The following is a 20,832-nucleotide window of genomic DNA, read 5'->3' on the forward strand; positions in this document are numbered from 1 at the left end:
CTTGAATGCTGCCGACATAGTCAATTTTATATTTATTTCCCATATTTTTTCCCATTTCTCCAATTCTATATTATATCCGAAATTTTTTGCCCATCTAATCATTGTGTCTTTAACAACCTCGTCTTCCATTTTATATCTCAATAGGTATTTGTATAAATTGCTAATTAATTTTATTTCTGTTCCATGTATAATTTTATCCAATTCTTGCGGCTCTTTTTGGATTTCATATAATTTTTTTGTCCTCTGTATATTTAGATTGAATTTGTGTAAATGTCCACCAATCAATCTCTCTGCCAATGTCTTGTTCCAATTCTTGTTTTGTTTTCAAATTTCCCTGTTCATTTACTAATTCCTTGTATCTAATTATCTTATTTATATCCACTAGGTTTGGGTATTTCAGAGCTTCTGTTGGGGATAACCACATTGGAATTCTTGTATAATGTTTTTGTTTTATTTTTTCCCAAGTCTGTAGCAATGCATTCCTAACTATGTATCTTTGAATAATTTTCAAATATTTCATTTCCATCTGAGTTCTGCACATAGTGATCCCACCCTACTGAATGTAAGGAGCAGAAATGTTGCTGGATGAGATGAGGTGAGAACTTGGGAGTCAGAAGAAAAATGGAAGATTGCAGATGGTGTGACTAACATTCCTGGGTCCCTCAGCAGTTAATGCCACAGCCTATTCTTGGCAGGCCTTCCTAACTCCCCAGGAGCTTTGGAAGACAGAAGAAAGAATAGCTGCTCAGATCCAATTCTTAAAAAATTTCAGTAGAAGAGCTGTGCACTATGACAACAGTCTTAATTGGGCTTCATCTAAACCAGGGGTCCCCAACCCCCGGGTTGTGGCTTATTACTGGCCCGTGGCCTATTCACAACTGGGCCATGGGCCGACACACACGTGGGCATGTGCAGCTCAACTTGAGCAAGCAGTGGATCAGTGTATACGTGTGTGCGTACCTCATCTCATGCGAGCGGAAGACCAGCATGCACACGTATGCATGTGCATCTCAACTTGCAATCGAGCTGCATGTGCATTTGCTTGCTGGACCACTGTTCACAAAGCCCAGATCCCCTCTGCCCTCCAGCTGGGCTGCCAAGCCACAAAGAACCACTGAACTAAACAGAAAATTCCTGCATTGTAAAATGAATATATACATATGAACATCATGAAACCATGCTTATATAATGGGCTGAATTCTATTTCTGGAAGAGGTACTTGAGGAATGCACAACGATTTGAGGATTTGATCCTTGGCATAAGAAAATATAGCCTATTAAAAACAGGAACTAAATTTGAATTAGGAAGACAGAAAACACTTGCTGATCACACCATTATTGTAGAATGTGAGATCTTCAGTCCCTTAATCTAACATGTGTGGCAATCGTACAGAGGAAACATTTATTAAACATATTTTTATGCTGCCACAATAAAGCATGACTTTTAGTGACTCACATCAAAATACAATATAAAACATGTTGACAGTGATCTCACAATGGGAGTCAGAGAGTGTCACTTGTTTCAGAATTGTTAAAGCTTGACCAGGGCAGTGTTAATTGTCACAAAGACAGCTGCTATGTAACACAATAGAAATGAAGATTGAGAAAAGGCTGAAGAAATTAAGGAGGGAAAATGATCCATGTATGTGCCACATAGTAAGTACTTGTGGATGCAGAGTTAGCATCAAGAAAAGGATGTTACTGGTGTAATTGAGTATAAAAATTGTTTTTATTGTATTTTTCAAATAGGATTCAGCAGTATTAATAGGTTTTCCATAAAAAATAGGTAAAACCAGCTAGTTTTCTTTAGCGAGACATCTGTAACATGTTAAAAGAATATAGTTTAAAACCATAAGGATGTCAAAGCAGCTTAGGCTGAAAAAATCAAATATTTGCATGAGGAAGATGTTTTAATACACACACTCAGTCACACAAACACACACACACACCCCATAATAATTTGATCTACAAGAACAGATACTAACTTTGTGTCAGGGGTTTTTATTAGAGAATCTGAAAGTTGTATCTCAGAACAATTACATAATTATCTCCATATGTCATTTTTAGGAATATTTTGAATCAGTTTGTACACGCATATACAACAACATGATCAGTACTATTACTGAAATCGGTTATCTGATTTTGTTCTAAACTACCCGTTTCCCGTAGTCTTGCTTATGTTGGTAACATGGAGACTTCCAAGCAGAAGGTTGACGTGCACTGTTCTGCATTGTAACTACAGTGGGCTTTGAGAACGTGCACATTAATACTGTGGCAAATTATTTGGCTATCTAATAGACATAAAAAGGATAATTTCCTCATATGAAAGTCTGAAAATCTGCATAAATATAGTGTGTAAAATTAAATTAACATAATTTTTTCAACTTGACCTGTAAGAATGCCCACATACTTCATATACACAAATATATATATATATATATATATATATCCGTGTGTGTGTGTGTGTGTGTGTGTGTGTATGTGTGTGTGTAATTTATACTGATATTTTGTTAGTCAAATATTCTGTTTTATACATTGTTTCTGTATTTATTTACCAGTAAGAGAATGACTGGGTGGCCATACAATATTCAACTGGTCAGAACTGGTGTTTGTTAACACATGCAAGCAGAGGTTTTGTTCACTACTGCTAATGTTGCTACAGGAATGTGATTTTTCCACAAGATTGTGACTGAATCTGTATAAATACTTTACATTATCACAGAACACCCTCCCCCCAAAATCTATTTAAATTTTAGAACACAAAAACAGTAGTATTTGGGATTGGTGACAAGTTAATTGAAATGCAACCTTTAGGTAGTCTGTAAACTCTGGTTAGAATGCCTAAAATACAATTCCTTCATATTTTTATTTAACTACAGCATCATAACTCAATATGGCACAGGAACAGTCTTTTGCTACCTTGCAATCCTTTCAACAGGATTTTACAAAAAATACCATTTAAAATTCAGACGTATCCAGTCCAGCATGGCACTTGCTGATGATGACATTCTGAACACAGAAATAACTCGCCCAGCTTCAATAATGAACGTTTATCTAGTCTACAAAGTTTATAGGTGAGAGTTTCCCAATACTGTATTCTGATATACGTTATATCTCTACGGAGCCTGTTTCTATGCAGCCAAAATGGCATTATACATTGTCAAGGTTTATAGAGTATAAAATATTTTTGGAGGAAAAAATAATCCACAGATACAGACAAAGAGATAGGATATCCTCTAAAACAACCCTATTAGGACTGGGCATAACAAATGTCCATATAATGCAGACCCATCATTGGAAGGAAAACATGAAGAACTAGAGGAATGGAACAGAATGGAGAAACAACTTCTGGAAAAGATGGACTCTACATTGCAATACTTCATTTGGTAACATTTTAGTCCAAGCAGTCCTCATGGCAAAATCGAAATTTCATAGAAAGATAGTCACTGATGCTATCAAATGTATTACAAGGTAGTTTTCTTTTGGAGGGCAGGGGAAATCTTATGAAATATTCTTCAGCGGTTCTTGTTTCAGGAGGCAGATTGATTCTGGGAAATTATAGGAGAGTTAGTGGTCTTTCCAAAGTCAAGGAAGCCCAGGCAAAAAGTAATATAAAATACGAAGGCGAGTCAAACACGACTAAACCTTTTCAAGGACAAAAATAAGTGTTGCGTTTATAATTCAAATAAAGACTGCCATCGTGTTAAGGGCAGTACTCTTGGATTTTAAAATCATACGCTTTCTTCTGAGAAGGAAAGTCTTATTTGGAAAAATAAAGTACAGTATTTCTCCCCTCCCCCTCCCCCCCAAAATCCAAGCTCTTCAGCAGAGATTTGCTACATGACCCCAAGCAGAAAAGATCCCATCTTCCAAACTTCAGTTTAGTATCATTGCAAAGACAATCTCTCTCTCTCTCTCTCTCTATATATATATATATATATCAGATGGCCTCAGACTTCAGTTTGTGCATTGGAGCTTTATACCACTGTTGCAGGCCTGCGGTCCATCTCTGCCTCTAGCTTCACCATCTGCTGCATCTCCTTGGCCTGCAAAGCAGGAGAATTGGGCTGTTAGCATGACTGAATGTGGATGTGGGAGAAGAATGAGACAGTCTAGGTTGTTGGCGCTGCACTTCTGTGTTACGGAGTGAAAAAAGGACCAACGTTCAGAATCACCCCACGAATCAAAGGGGAAACATAAGGGAGCCATTCAATATTCTGTGGTGCTTCCCGCAGCTTCAGAATGGGCAAAGAGATACTGGATAAATCAAGTCTGGACTATTTATTTATACTAGGCAAATATAATTCTTCACCGATCAAATACAAATCTAAGTATTTAGAGCAGATGCTATAAATATGGTTCTTTCTGGAAAACAACCAGAAAGGGCAAATGAATGCCATTTCAAGCCAAAACATAATCGAAAAAGCCCAAAGCTGGAGCACAATGCATTGACAGAAAAGTACAACCTCCTTTGAAATACTGGCCATTGTGACATAATTCAACAGCTGATTTTTTCCAAATGAATTCAGAGATCCTCCATCTAAAAGCCATTCAATGACTAAGTAAAGCAGGGCTTCAGGAACTGCTTGAAGATGGAGTTTCTTGTGGGCATGATTTTCACCACCTTGGATAGAATAGAGATGGAAAGGGCACAAATGGTTTAGCATCCAAAAGTATTATTTAATTGTGGTCCAAATTAAAACTAACAAATTAGGCAGGATCCAAGCATCATTTCTTGCAGTGGGCAGCCCAATTATTCTATGACATTGCCAGGTACACTTTACAGGCTCTGAGGGTCCACAGTTTCATGACATCATGGGAAATCACATTAACTTGAGGACCCAACTGGCTACTGCTTTTGTCAAGGTGGCACAGGTAAGCAAGAAGTGAAAGAGTCCCACCCTTGGCAGAATAATCTCCTAGTTCACGTATCTGAATATTTGTCTTGAACCTCACTGCCTATATCCAAGTCCAATAGCAAGTTTTATGTTCCTTTTTGTGTGTGTGTTCAGGAATGCTACTTCATAATTTTTCCCATGTCCTTTTCTCTTTTGCCAGCATACTGCACAGTTTTGGTCTCCTTTCAGAAAACAATCAGTAGATACAAAACTGGCATGCTACAACTCCAAATGAGCCAGGATCTTGACCTATTTTTAAGTTGGAAAGAATATGTTAGCAGTTTAGTCCACTAACTTGATTTCTGGAAAAGCATGAACCGGACAGTGCTACGGTTATTCTGTTTCCCCCCCACAAATTTCCCTTTTTATTGTATTAATAACGTTAATAAAATCAGTAAGGGTGATATTACCTGCCTGCCTCGAAACTATTTCAGTCGCATGATGTATCTGGTAGCATTTTTTCCCATGAACAATTGACAGCTCCTGAGAGTTAAGTCTCTATATTACAATGATTTTCTCTTTGCTTTATTCATCTGTTCATCCCTATTGTCTAAACCAGACTGATCTGATTTGAAAAACAGGAGCTCCCCCTTTATTTCTCGGAGCCCTATTGTAAGACAGATTGTGCACTGTTTTAAACAATGGTTCCAAAAAAAGGGGGCAATTACTATTTATATAAATCATTTATAATTCGATCGCATGCTTCAGATACCATAAAAGTATTCTGGAAATTATGACAACAAAACCAGAGAAATCTCAATGGGGCAAATGTTTTTGTACCAACGTTATAACATTCACTAGTGCTGGGCATACAAAATGGCATTTTTTTTTTAATTTTTGGTCCTTTCAAATTAGCATTGACTCTGGGCAACAGTCTGTATAAGTTCCTACAGTTTCCGAAGTGATTTGTCCTTGCCTCCTTCCTAAGCTGAGAGAGACTGAGACTGACTGGCCCAAGGTCAACCAGCTGGCTTTGTGTTAACATGGTAGTAAAACTCAGTCTCCCAGTTTGTAGCCTGGGACTGCTGCATCAAAACTGACTCTACAATGTTCTAACTACTTGCCAGTTTTAATGTTTTAGTTCAAGCTTCAAAAAGTAGCCTTTTCTACTCGGTCTAAATCAGAAGTTGTCCATTTTGGCCAGGACTCAAGTCAGATGTGAAATATGGGCAAATGAAATTGTTGATGAAACTGGATGACATTTGCAAGCAAAAATGTCAACACATTTCCTTAAAAATGTGATGACTGAAGAGTCCCTGAAAAACTTACTTCTGCAGCTAGACGGTCTCCCCCCACCTCCCCCAATATATTTGATTTATTTTTCAACAAAAAGTGAGATTTGCCTACTTTAAATGAACTGACAGTCCATTTTTATGCACACACTTACTCAGTATATAGAATTGTCAGTCATATATGTTGCCTATGTTTAGAGCAGCGGTTCTCAACCTATGGGTCGCGACCCTTTTGGGGGTCGCATGAGCTTTTCACAGGGGTTGCCTAAGACCATCGGAAAACACATATTTCCGATGGTCTTAGGCAGGACTTGTCAACCGCCTTCTCTCCCTCCCTCCCCTCCACTCCACCTCACTTGTTTGTGGAAAATACACTGCTTGGCGGCAGTCTGCACGAACTCTACCAAATGTGCCCTGCAGGGGGTGCATGAAGAGCGCAGGCGCAGAGCAAGGCCCTGCCCTCCCCAGAGACTCATTGTGCAGCAACCGGATTGACTTCTTCTTGTGCACGCAGGTCAGCGAAGGGGAGGCAGCCGCAGCACCCAACTCCTGCGCCCATCAGCTGGCGACCCCCGAACTTGCGCTTGTCAGCCGGGAGGTCTGGCGATGGCCGCCGGTCTCCTTTGCCATCCCACCCGTCCTTGACTCCTCCTCTGCCCGTTCATGTCGATCCCGCTGGGGCTTGACAGGGAGAGAGGGAGTGAAGAAGGAAGGGACTCCTCCTCCTCTCCTAAGCTTCAAAGCACGATCAGCTTCCCAAGGGCGCCACAATCCTCACGAAAGCAGGGGGGGAAGCAAAGGGGGCGAGAAAGCTTGCAGCGGGCTCGAAGGAGCACCTGTCAGCGTTGGTGACGAGAAATTCCCCACAAACCCAGGGAAGGGGTGGAGAAAAGGAGCCCCCTTTGGGAGGAAACCGCCACTTTCTTCTCCTTGGCTTTGCGCTCTTCTGTTCCTTGGTAGCCGGGCTGCCAAGCCTCTGCTGGCTGGAACTTCCTTTCCTTCCCTCCCTCTTGGTCTCTTCCTCCTTCCCTCCCTCTCCCATTGTCCCTTCCTTCCTTCCTTCCTTCCTTCCTTCCTTCCTTCCTTCCTTTCCTTCGCCTCCCTCTTGTCCCTCCTTCCCTCCCTCTCTCCCCTTGTCCCTTCCTTCCTCCCTCCCTCCCTCCCTCCCTCCCTTCCTTTCCTTCGCCTCCCTCTTTGTCCCTCCTTCCCTCCCTCTTTCCCCTTGTCCCTTCAGTCCTTCCTTCCTTCCCTCTTGTCCAGGATCAAGGCGAACCTCTACAGCTGATCCGCGCTTTTGCAGAACAGCCAAGAAGCAGGTCAGCTGTAGCAGTTCTTCTTGGCTCCTGCCCAGCAAACTTGCTCGAGCTTTGCTAGAAAACATGCTGCTTGCTAATTTAGCAGAAGCGCGAATCAGCTGTAGCCCGGCGCTGATCCTGGGGCTTCTGCTAACTTAGCAAGTGGCATGTTTTCTGGTGAAGCTGAGCAAGTGAGCTGGGCGGAGCTCTGCCTCTGGCAGCCTGTCCCCCTCCCCTTGTCCCTTCCTGGGCACAGAGGGGGGGAGGAAGGAAGGGACGAAGAGGGAGGGAAGGAAGGGACAATAAGAGAGGGAAGGAAGGAAGGAACAATGGAAGGGAGGGAAGGAAGGAAGGGACAAAGGGAAGGAAGGAAGGAAGGAAGGAAGGAAGGAAGGAAGGAAGGAAGGAAGGAAGAAAGAAAGGAAGGAAGGAAGGAAGGAAGGGACTAAGAGGGAGGTGAAGGAAAGTCAGGAAAGAAGGAAGGGACAATGGGAGAGAGGGAGGGAAGGAGGAAGAGACTAAGAAGGAAGTGAAGGAAAGGAAGGAGAAAAGGAAGGGACAATGGGAAAGAGGGAGGGAAGGAGGAAGAGACTAAGGGAGGTGAAGGAAAGGAAGAAGGAAGGAAGGGACAATGGGAGAGGGAGGGAAGGAGGGAAGGAGGAAGAGACTAAGAGGGAGGTGAAGGAAAAGAAGAAAAGAAGGAAGGAAGAGACAAAGGGAGAGAAGGGAGGGAAGGAAGGCAGGCACCCACCCCAATCTCATCCCAGAGACCCACAGATTCCCCCCCCCCACAGGCACTCTGCAACCTGTGATCAGCTGGCCATGCCCCCTGGCCATTGATCACGTGACCCTGGGACACTGTGAACGTCATAAGTATGAATCAGTTGTCAAGCATCCAAATGTAAATCACATGACCCTGGGGATGCTGCAACAATTATAAGTGTGAAAAATGATCATAATTCGCTTTTTCAGTGCTGTTGTAACTTCAAACAGTCACTAAGCGAATTGTTGTAAGTCGAGGACTACCTATATTTTTTCCTTTTTTTTGGGTCAAGTTTTTGATATCCCCCAGCCAGCTGGATGGGGAGTTGGGGGTCACCACAACATGAGGAACTGTACTAAAGGGTTGCGGCATTAGGAAGGTTGAGAACCATTGGTTTAGAGGATTCATAATTATGGGCAAAATTGTTTTGTATGAAACCTAGACATGAATAAGACTCCACACACACAAAAACTAAGAGATGTATTTTATAAGAAACTAGCTATCTGTGAAACCTAAAGCCCACAAATACAATTCCAGCTTTTGGGGGCCTCTAGTAGTGTGTATACAAGGCAATACAATGCACGTCAACAGAACTGTTGGAAACTGGGATCCTTTGCAAGTACCAAATTGATTCTAAATCAAGCCAATATGGATCAGTCATCAATTGATATCTATAAAGTAGTAGTAGCTTGCTCAGAATACATAAATCCTACCTTGAATTTGAGAGACTGCATGGCAGGATTTCAAAAGCTGTTTGTATAAAAATAATAACGTCAAAATTCAGCAACACAATGAAGCAAATAAACTGAATGAAAAGTGAGATGACAACAACATAAATGCAAGAAAAAGACTTATTTTCTTCTAGTCTAGTCTACTCTAGTCTGGGTCTGGCTTTCTCTAGTTTCATCTTGTTTTCAAAATGAAAGAAAGAGAAACGCATCAAATCTTTAATGGATAATAGGTATACCCATTAAAAATGTGATGCATTTCTCTTTCTTTCATTATTAATTAATCAAGGTACAGATTTCTAGTGCAATTCACTAATTTTACTTTGCTTGATAAAGTTGAGTTAAATGAGAGGGGGGAAAAATCAAACCAGTAAATAGTTTTTGAGTGTGTCAGTAATGAAGGAAATGATGGAGAAGTAAGTTTCAAAATTATAGCAGAAATGATAAAGTTGTGAAAAGCAGTTAATGCATTATACCCATCTATTTATCTATATCACAGGAGTGTCAAACTGGCGGCTCGTGGGCCGGATGCGTCATGCGCAGGCCACGCCCACCCCAGCTCCGTAAAGGCAAAAAACATCATGATACATCACGTGATGCGATCGAGTTTGACACCTGTGCTATATCATCTTTGAGTCCCAGTTAACTCCTAACAACTTTATGCAGTTATGCAGTTTTATAGGCAATATTTTTGGAAAAGGTTTGCCATTTCCTTCTTCCTAAAATTGAGAGAGTGATGGGCCTAAGGCCAACCAGAAGTTTTCGTCCCTGAGTTAGGACTAGAATCCAGGTTTCCCTGTTGCTAGGCCAACCCATAACCATTAGGCCAAACTAGCAGATGCTCACTCACTGCGCCCCTACTTATAATGGAATATAACAGAAAACAGGACTTATTGCTCAATCGAACCTAGTGTAGCTTCTAGAGATTCTGATTTTAGACAAACCTACAGTGTTTTTATATCCTAACTTAAAGAAATTAATGTAATTTATTTGCACCATAGACAATTCAGCAAAACAGGTTAAAACTGATCTTTTATCTTTCCTTGATCACTTACCATGGTTTTCACAATAACTGAACTGACAAAAACCACTTTTCTATAGCAAAACTTACCAGTAACTACATTTAAATTTAAGTAGGCAATCTGCCATGTCCCAGATGTTCTAGACAAAAATTCTGATCATTCCTAGCCATTGTCCATATTAGCTGTGACTCTGAAATCCGTAACATCTGAAGAGCACCAGGCTGCTTCTCCTTTGTCTATCACAGTAGCAATACTAGAAGCAGCAGTGGAGATTCTTGTAGATTGGCTTTGCTTCTACTAAGGAAGTATCACATACGTCAAATGAGGATATTGAAAAAGATTGTGGGGATACAATTTCACTTCTATCTAAATGTCTGCTTTGTACAAGATTGGCTTCCAATGATAAGCAAGTCTCTTTTAGTTTCAGCAAGCAGCTGCTGGGGTTCTTTCTTGGGTCAGAAAATGACATCTTCACAGGCACAGTTCAAAACTTCACTTTTAGGCTACAGATAACATATTGCTTTAGAATCAAACTTAAAAATGCATATTTGGAATTCATAGACTTGCATTCTTAGTACTGGTTCATACATTGGCATGGTCTATAAATTATAAGTGATGCACAGGGCAGTCTCCAGTCTGATACTCATATGATCCAAATAAGTCATAAGTTCCTTGCCCCAAATAAATCAATAACCAGATAATAGGTCACAGCTCCCAGATTCTCTTTCCTTTTACAGCCAGGTGTTGGTTACCTGCTCATTTTGTTTCTCCAAAATTTCTAGATGCTCAAGTTGGACTTTCTTCAACTGATCCATTTCCTTTGATTGCTTCATTGCCAACTGTAAGCAAAACCAGAAAAGGGGAAAATGAAACATGCTTTTGGGTTATATGGGTTTTTAAAAGTAGTTCTCCCCAAAATGTTGCTTAGGAATAAGGGGACATAATGCCAAAAGGAGAAAAAGAAAAAAAGAAAAAAAAAGGATAATAAGGAACTTCCTGTGCTCTCCTTCATGTGATGTGAGCATTCTACAATTAAATGAAGTCTATCTTTATCTTGAGGAAATGCATTAAGAAGTGACTCTTTCATTTGAGGTACTCTATGTTTTTAGCTCTACTATATATAAAAATTGCTATTTTGCTAGAGAGAACATTCCCAAGAAAATTTGAGTGAGACACCTATATGGGGTGCGTATATTAGCATCCATTCCATTCTATAGAACATCTTAATTCTTCAGACTGATAGAATGGATCCAAAGGAAAACTCTGATTCTTATGAGGATTTCAATGTTCCTCTAAGAGGTATCTCTTCTGGAAATGACCTCAGTACGGGGCTCAACATAGCTAAACTGTGCACCTCATTAGGCTTATGTTGCTTTCTGACAAAGGCACTAAAAAGGCTTGGTCATGTCACCGCATAGGCTACAAATGTTCCACATCATTATATATACAACACCTGGTGCCATTGAACACATAACAAGTTCAATGCAATTATTTGATGAACCATTTGTTTGTGTCCTCACAATACCCTAAATCAGTGTTTCTCAACCTTGACAATTTTAAGGTATGTGGACTTCAACTCCCAGAATTCTACAGCCAGCAATGCTGGCTGTGGAATTCTGGGAGTTGAAGTCCACATGCCTTAAAATTGTCAAGGTTGAGAAACACTGCCCTAAATCATAAACCAAGCAAACAGGTTAAGTTCATGCAGGGTGCTGTGTCCTATCTCAGCACAACTAACATTCCAAAGCTGGAATGGGAAAATAATAAGAAAATGACGGCTGAATTTTGGGGTGGTGGGGAGGAGGATTGTGAGTTTGCATATTTTTATTTTTGTATCAATAATTTTCATGGTAGGAATTAAGCGTAAGAAACTGATCACCTGTCTGACCAATGCAAACAGTGTAAACTAGATTCATCACTTACTTATTGGATAAGGAGGAGTATTATCTATATAAACCAGTCTCTTCCAATTTCTAAAAATATTTGTGAAACAAAAAGAGCACTAGTCGAGAGACTCTTATATTGAATTTGGTGTCTTCATCTTTTTAATCTGTACAAATTTCAAGTTTTAGAATGTTTTTTTTTTTTTTTTTTATTGAAATTTTTCAAAAGTTTTACAAATAAAAATCCACCCCCCCCTCCCCAACCACCCCACCCCCCCCCGACTTCCCAGAACTGAATATAGGATTATTTAACAAATATTTTAAAAATAACATTTGCAATTTATAAAATAATTAATAATAATAATAAAAATCACAATAATAATATATATAATAAGTTTTAGAATGTTTAGAATATGCCTCAAAACAGGATGCATACAGATGAGATTGCTGGGGCTGGATTCAAACCAAAGCTGCTATTCTACATGCAATTGTCTACAACAGGGGTCTTCAAACTTGGCCCTTTTATGACTTGTGGACTTCAACTCCCAGAATTCCTCAGCCAGCGTGCCTGGCTGAGGAATTCTGGGAGTTGAAGTCCACAAGTCATAAAAGAGCCAAGTTCGAAGACCCCTGATCTACAACAACAGTTCACTTATTTCAGCCTTCCTTCTGAGACATTCCTATTCAGGTACTTTCAGTTAACAGTGTTCTCAGGGAAATCAACAGCAACAAAGGGTAGGGAGAAGTCCGTTCTGTTCCTCTCTTGATACAAATTTAACCAATGTGCATTTTCTGAACATATCCACAAATCAAAATTCAAATTGAGACCTGTATATTTCTGTATTTCACAATGTGAAATTAAAAATTACCTAATGAAGAGTATGAAATATAGAACACATATATTATATTCGGGGAGAGAAATTTCTAAATTAGGAAAGCACTTAGAGAAAAGCAAATATCTGATAAAAGACACATGAATATCCAATAGAACCAAGACAGGAAAAAAAAAAAAAGACAGATTATCTGCCTTCAGACTTTAGTTAGTCACAGATAACCTTTTCTGTGTGAATACATTAGACTGGACCCAAAGCCCTCAAATATTCCTTTTTTCAAGTCACAACTTCTAAAAATGCTTTATTGTGTTTATTTCATGAGCAGTTCCTATTTTCGCTCTACCTTCCGTCTTTCAATCTACTCAGTTTCATCAGTTCTTGGAAAACAATTCACAGATTTTTTTAAAAAAGTTTATGATATTTCAGATGATTAACTACTCACCCGTTTTCTTTCTTCCAGAAACTTCTTTGTATTACTGCTATTCAGCTCCCTCACCCGCCTATGAATGATATATTTATTACTAGTGTTATACGTAATATTAGTTGTATTACACATCAAAATGTCATTGAGAAAAAGAGCTAAGAGCTCTCCTCCTCCTCCTGGACTTCAGTTGTAGACCAGTATAAAATATATCAAATTACAATCATTCCAGAAATAAAAAGTTAAGGTTCACAATAAGTGACCGATAACAAAAATATAGGTATTATTCACAGAAAACCGAAATGCTTTCTAACTCTGAGATCTAACAATATGAATTATAGCTTTATTAGTATTACAGCAATAAGTATCAGCTATGGCAATATAGTACAGAAGATAAAACAACAGTATAAAATAAGTGAAATAAAACAAATAGACTAAAAATAACAGACCAAACTATCTAGTCTACCAAGGGAATAAACCAATCATTTATATCATTAGTATTAAACTGTAGATTTGGTTTCTTTAGTTAGATCTGAAATTAATCATGTAGAAGAGAGGAAAAAACATCCAACAGACCTAAACAGCAAGCAACAAAATGAAGAGGAATCCAAGGCTGAAATATAGACAGCACTGGCAAAGTTAAATCAAAGCATACAAGTCAACCTTTATTCCTGATAGGCCCAGTCTCAGAGACAAATGTTGTCACCTTACCTTGTATGTGTTAACTGGGTTTAAAGCTGATAAAAGGAAAGTTGATGTGAAAGGTATGGAAAGATGTTATGAATAAAGTTTGGGTACTATAGAAAGAATGTGTGCCAATAGCTCAAAAGATCCCAAAAAGTATGGATATAGATATTTAGGGCACCAGTGAATTTACCCTACATTATTCCAGATGGCATGACATTTAAATGAACCAAAAGATTTTTTTTTAAAGTTGGATTTTCAACTGCACAACAGTGGTGATTCTGCTATGCTGTATGTGAAATTAGGCAAACTTTAATTGCCCACAGTAAATCCAACACCAATCGCAATATATTATTAAGTCCGTCTTTTATTTTTATTTCTTACTATTATTGTTGTTTTAATGGTTTTATTTGCTGGTCTGCGACCATAACAAAGATTGAGTGAGTGAGTGATTCTGCTAAAGCCCATCTGTTTATTAATATCCCACGGTATTTTAATGGTTCTTTGGCTTTTGCATCTCCAAAGAATGCCGTATGAGATGTAGAAAAGTCACAGTTTATATTCCAGTGAAGTGTTGGAGTAATATTGCTTATGCAACGTTAAAGAGGCTACACCTTCAGCAGTTCCCATTACACAAGCATGCTTTGCAAAAATCCAGGTTTCTAAAGAGCCCCCTTTCTTTAGAAACTTGGGTTTTGCAAAGCATGCTTGTGTAATAGCATGCTGAAAGATTCTGATAATCGTAGAAAGGGCTCATTTCTCCAGTACCTAAACTCAAGAGCACAAAATACCTATCTATGAATCTGCCTAGCAACAAGTCATTGAATAGAATTGAGTGAAGCAAAGAAAGCAGTTGTTTCTGTGTCTAGACCACATTTCTCTCATCACCTTAGCTAGGGCTTTGGCTAGATCTAGTTGAGCGGGTTCAAGGGATGCATATGGAAGTGGAGATAGCTATGCTTAAGGAAATTAATAAGGCTTTATTGGGCCTCTGATTTCATTCTGGTATTGTATCTTTATTTAAAAACCTTTCATTTATCTTAAGAGCCCACGTATCTTATTTATTTATTTATTTATTTATTTATGAGACTTATATACCGCTTTAAGTGCAAGCACTCTCTAAGCGGTGTACACCAGTAAGCAATCTCCTCCCCCTGTCTCTTTCCTGATAGCTAACAGAGTGGGAGAGAACCCGTGGCTTAGAGGTTATAACATCTGCCTAACATGCAGATAGCCCAGGTTCGAATCTCAGAAGAGTAAGTTTGGCTGATGAGAGTTAAAGGAACTCGAAATAGCTATACCATTCTCTCTTTATTCTTTGTTAGCAAAACCTAAAAAAATGTAAAATGATGTCGCAGTTAGTGACTGCTGCTTGTGGATGGCTCTAGATTGAGCTGATACAGGCAAAAGAAAAGAAAAGAAAGAAGATTTCTTTCTCCCATATTTGGGCTGACAGGGTGTTCATTCAAGGTAAAAATCTCCTCCCCCTGTCTCTCTCCTGATAGCTAACAGAGTGGGAGAGAACCCGTGGCTTAGAGGTTATAACATCTGCCTAACATGCAGATAGCCCAGGTTCGAATCTCAGAAGAGTAAGTTTGGCTGATGAGAGTTAAAGGAACTCGAAATAGCTATACCATTCTCTCTTTATTCTTTGTTAGCAAAACCTAAATATATATATATATATATATATATATATATATATATATATATATATATATATATATATATATAGGTCTTTGGTTGTTCGGGTTTTCTCCCGCGTAAAATTGGAAGTGTCTTGGCAACGTTTCGACGAAGTCACATTCGTCATCTTCAGGCTGGTGGTTTTAGCTTCTTGCTTTGAGCAGCAATGTGTGGTTTTAGCTGTTTCTTCCTTTTAACTGCCAGTGAGGGTATGAACTGATTGGATGGAGAGCCGAAACACAGACCACCCTCAAGACAGATACACACACCAACAAACTCCGAAGACTACAAGAACGCCAGAAACAAACCCCTCCTCCCTCACAGCCACACATGAAACAAACAGTGCATAACATCTCAGATAGGATCCTCACCAAAGCCGAAACCAATGTCCTTTCCAAAGGATTCAACTTTGCAGTCGCTCCCAAACACATCCCCACTGAAACCATTATATGTGGAGTTGAAACCAGCCTGACCAAAATCAACCCCGATGACGCTAACAAAATCAGACTCAAAATCACCAACATCCTCTGCACCAGCAAGCCACCCAAAAGCAACTTACCCAAAGAGGAACAGACAGCACTACGTAACCTGAAAGAAGACACCAGCATAATAATCCTACCAGCAGACAAGGGCAACGCCACGGTGGTTATGAACACATCTGACTACCAAACCAAATTAACCAACCTACTCCAAGACTCCACATACAAACCCCTAAATACAGATCCCACCACCTACCTGGAAAAAACCACCAGAACCAAGATAAAAGCCTCCCCCATTAGCGAAGAGATCCAGCAAAGAATCATTCCCAGAGAGAAATCATCCAGATGCCCTAAACTCTATGGTCTCCCCAAGATACACAAAGAAGGAACCCCACTCAGACCTATAGTCAGCTCCATAGGCTCACCTCTACAAAACCTAGCCAAATTTCTCGCCAAACAACTACAGCCCTATGCAGAATCCATCACCTCACACGTAAAAAACTCATTCCAGTTTATAGAGATCATAAAGAAACAAAACTTACAGCCCAGCGACCTACTAGTGAGCTTCGATGTCATATCCCTCTTCACCCAAGTGCCTATCAAAGAAGCCTTGACAGCTATTCAAAACAAATATAACCCCCCCAAACACATCTTAGATCTGACCAACCACTGCCTATCCAACACATACTTCATCTATAACGGACAAAAATACAAACAAACAGAAGGAGCACCCATGGGATCACCCCTCTCACCTGTCATTGCCAACCTCTACATGGAACACTTTGAAACCCAAGCTCTAGAAAAATCGGATCACAAACCCAAACTCTGGCTCAGATACGTAGACGACACCTTCATAATCTGGCCACATGGGAAAGAAAAACTGGACAACTTCCTCACACACCTCAACAGCCTACACCCCAAAATACAGTTCACCATGGAAACAGAAGCTAACAACCAACTTCCCTTCCTGGATGTCTTAGTCTACAAGAAATCCAATGGCTCCCTAGGACACACCATCTACCAGAAGAAAACACACACAAACCGCTATCTGCACGCTCTCTCACACCACCACCCAGCACAGATCAACTCTGTAGCCAAGACACTCATCTCCAGAACAAAACGCTTAGCTGACGAACAACACCTAAAACCCGAACTACACACTCTCACCAATGTACTAACATCCAATGGATTCCATAGAAATAAGATTACAAACCTAATCCAAAAAGAAACCCCCACCAAAATCCAAGACAAAGAACAAGAAAACGGCAAAGCCCTCCTCCCATACATAAAAGGCACCACAGACAGAATCAGTAAGATCCTTCATAAACACAACATCAAAACAGCATTCTGCACAAACAGAAAAATATCCACCATCCTTAGAAACCCCAAAGATAAAATTGAATTAGAAAATCAAGGAGTATACGAAATCCCATGCACCACTTGTCCCACCACATACATCGGACAAACCAACAGAAGAATAAGTGCACGCATTGAAGAACATAAGAACTCAGTCAAAAAAGAGGAACCAACATCTTCCCTGGTCCAACACCTTAAAGCCACAGGACATGAAATTGACTTTAAAAATACCAGAACCATTGCCAAAAGTGAACATTTTAATAACAGAATAATCAGAGAAGCCATCGAGATAGAAAAACGCCCACACAGCATGAACAAGCGAGATGATACCTCCCGCCTACCAGCCATTTGGAAACCTGCCCTTATTGACAAACGACTCCCTAACCCCAAAATCTTAAACCCCTCTGCAACTCAGACTAACCTGAGCACAACCAAACAGAACACTCCCCCAGCCAATCAGAGCACAGCCAAGCCCCTAACCATTCAGAACACACCTCCACCCAATCAGAACACAGCCAAGCTCCCATCCAATCAGTTCATACCCTCACTGGCAGTTAAAAGGAAGAAACAGCTAAAACCACACATTGCTGCTCAAAGCAAGAAGCTAAAAACACCAGCCTGAAGATGACGAATGTGACTTCGTCGAAACGTTGCCAAGACACTTCCAATTTTACGCGGGAGAAAACCCGAACAACCAAAGACCTATATATATATATATTATATATATATATATATATATATATAATATATATTTACATTGCCCCCAACAATCTGGGTCCTCATTTTACCTACCTCGGAAGGATGGAAGGCTGAGTCAACCTTGAGCCGGTAAGATTTGAACCGCTGACCTGCTGAACACAGTCAGCTAAAGTGGCCTGCAGTACTGCACTCTAACTGCTGCGCCACCTCGGCATCTTGAATGTCTCCTCCTGTATTTTCACTTGGAAGAATTCCAATATTTGCAAAAGTACATATACTTTAGAAATACAGGAATGCTCCTCTCTCCCCAGGACAAAATAACCCCGGAAACCTTCAGCCAATTATTTATTGGAATGTTACTTGAATATAATGGAATTCACATTACATTTTTGAGGTGGGTTCCAACTGTATTAAGCAATAATGATTTATTGGGAAGGCAATTTTCTCTACACAAATTAAAGAAAGTAGCCCATGAATCTTCCCTATGAAAATTTATTCTATAATCAGCACAGCAATTACGTACCTTTCTCTTTCAGCTTTGTTTTTGATAGATTTATCTTGGCTTATGGCTTTACTGTTTTCCATTGAAATTTTTGCTTGGTTGGCACGCATTTCTTTACTTTCTCTAAAAAAAAGAAAAGAAAGAGAAAATCCTGGCATCTAAATTACCATTTTAAACATTCTAGACTGAGGATTATATTCCCTTTGTTTTGATCAGCCAGTCATTATGTTTATATAACCGACATCAGATTATTCTCAGCACTAGCAGAGAAATGGCTGCACCTTTTTTAAAATAATGGTCAGCTGACAGGATTTTTTTTTATTAGGTGAGCCTGGATAGTGATAAGAAATGCTTTCATCTCCTACATTCCCACATTGGGCTAAATTCAACCATTTCCAAGTGAACAAACAATAGAATAACAGTATATTATTATACTGACCTGTCATGGGAAAGCTTCAGTTGTTGTGTCTGCTGTTCATGCACATTAATTAACAGCTTCTTCAGTAGTTCACACTGCTGGCTAAGGTGCAGATCACGCATTTCTTGCTCTTCTGCGCTGTGGGTGTTGATCATCTCGGACCACTCTTTGGTGTGCTGCGCCACAATTTCCTTCACCTTTGAAGAAGAAAAGTTGGATCAGTATTTTCTCTTCATGACTTTTTAAGGTGGACAATGCAGGAGGTGCCGTTAAGAGTCATGCTAAATCCATGTTTTATGTCAACCCAGAAACTTGAGACTATACTAATCCCAATGTTCCCTGAATCAACTGATCGTTAAAGCACTTTTCCCTGTTTGCCCATGTTGTGGGAATCCCAAAACACTGGTCACTTCTGGCTAATAGACACCCAAGGCCCAGTCAAGTGTTGAAAAAAAATGAGTGGCTGGAAAATAAAACATTATGTTACAAAACATGTTAACAATGCCTGAACCATAGGAAATATCCCTCCAAACACTGATTGGCTGTAACGTCAACCCACATTCAGCCAATTAGGAAGGGCCACCGACATAAGGAAGTCAGCTCCTAGTATAAGGGCTCAAAGAATACTACAAACCCTTCCCCCAGATTCTCTCCTCCCACACACTAGTACTTTGAAGTTGAGATCTTGCCCCCTAGCTGTCCACCATACAAGGTGGAGGTCTACATTCCCTCTCTCATGTCTTACCTCAGGAAGGTTTTGTTAAATTATAGATGGGCAGCTCTACCCCATGCCCACGAGGCATATAAATTGGCACACACCCATTATCTATTGTTGTCTGGATAAGCTGGGTACCAACAGCCTCCACCAACAGCCTTCTCCTCACCCTCCACTGAAAGTGACAAGAAGACCAACTGCAGTCCATTATCCAGTTTGATGTGATGGAATATAGTATGGAGATGGATTCCCAGAGAAAGAGACACATTCCAAAGAGGCAACTCAATCCAGATATTATGTATAAGGGAAAGAGGGTGAAGGCAGCCCCTCCCTCATAATTTACAGAATATATTGTAGATACAGATAGTAGAGTGCTCAGTCTGGCACGATTTTGTCTATAGGTGTGAAACAATAAAGAACTCAGCTTGGAAGAAGCACCACATGTCATTCTTGGTTTTGGGCCTATCATTCAAAGTTCTTTCATCCGATATGGCTCTTCTGTCACCACTTAGGAATCATTTCAATTGTTTCTATAATCCATCTCATAAACCATCCAAATTCACAGCAACGGCAGCACTGAAAACAGGTGAACAGAACTCAGCCCTAGGAAACATGTTCCAAAGCCATTACTGACTTGTCTATTACACTCCCATCAATTCTTCTCCCAGCCTGTCAACAAACCATTTCTCTCTAATGGCAACGGTTGTGGCTGTAGCGAAGGCAGCAATTGCAGTTCTAATGACATCTGTTGCTCTCATAGCTCCTAGTTTGTGTTTTAGTCTCTCACCACATAGGAAGTCTGACAACAGGAACCCTCCAATGAAGTTGCTGGCCCCCTGTTCTGCTTAGACTTGGGATACCTTCTGCCTCGATTGCCTTTCCTTATTCTGCTTTTTACATGCTCTTAAATGTGGATCCTTAACCAGTTTGCTATGCAATGTACCACCCCATGTGGCTGCTCTGTTCTTCTCCACCACAGTATACAAGCCTTCCCTTGGGACCTCTTTTGACTCTGTCAGCTTCCCTTTAACTGCCATTCCTGTTTTCAGAAGATTGGGTCCCCCCCCCCTTCTCCTTGCTTTTATAATTTTTTTTATTTTCCTTCCAGCAATAGCTTTTTTTGATATTTCTCTTATTGTGCCGGGTTCTTTCTATTGATTTATCTCTTCTCGATTTCAACAACACTTAACCACTGTGTTCACCCAGATCTTTTCTAAACAGT

General features: G+C 40.0%; 1 protein-coding gene across 14 annotated transcripts in view; it reads right to left on the reverse strand.

Moving 5' to 3' along the window:
• Positions 1–1,980: 1,980 nt before the first annotated feature.
• PLCB4 (phospholipase C beta 4) overlaps positions 1,981–20,832 on the reverse strand; it is a 195,962-nt gene continuing 177,110 nt past the window's right edge. For 5 of the 14 annotated variants that reach the window (XM_039359416.1, XM_039359412.1, XM_039359415.1 and 2 more), the window contains 6 exons: positions 18,917–19,092; positions 18,499–18,600; positions 13,096–13,153; positions 10,690–10,776; positions 8,901–8,937; positions 1,981–4,623 (listed from right to left, as the gene is read on the reverse strand). In XM_039359416.1, coding sequence (XP_039215350.1) covers positions 4,277–4,623; positions 8,901–8,937; positions 10,690–10,776; positions 13,096–13,153; positions 18,499–18,600; positions 18,917–19,092 — 807 coding nt within the window. In that variant the 3' untranslated portion in view covers positions 1,981–4,276. The other 9 variants (XM_039359417.1, XM_039359418.1, XR_005558646.1 and 6 more) reach the window with 9 other exon arrangements.

Source organism: Crotalus tigris, unplaced genomic scaffold (assembly GCF_016545835.1).
Source record: "Crotalus tigris isolate CLP2741 ecotype Arizona unplaced genomic scaffold, ASM1654583v1 scf7180000019070.2622420, whole genome shotgun sequence".
In the NCBI taxonomy this organism is placed as follows: Eukaryota; Metazoa; Chordata; class Lepidosauria; order Squamata; family Viperidae; genus Crotalus; species Crotalus tigris.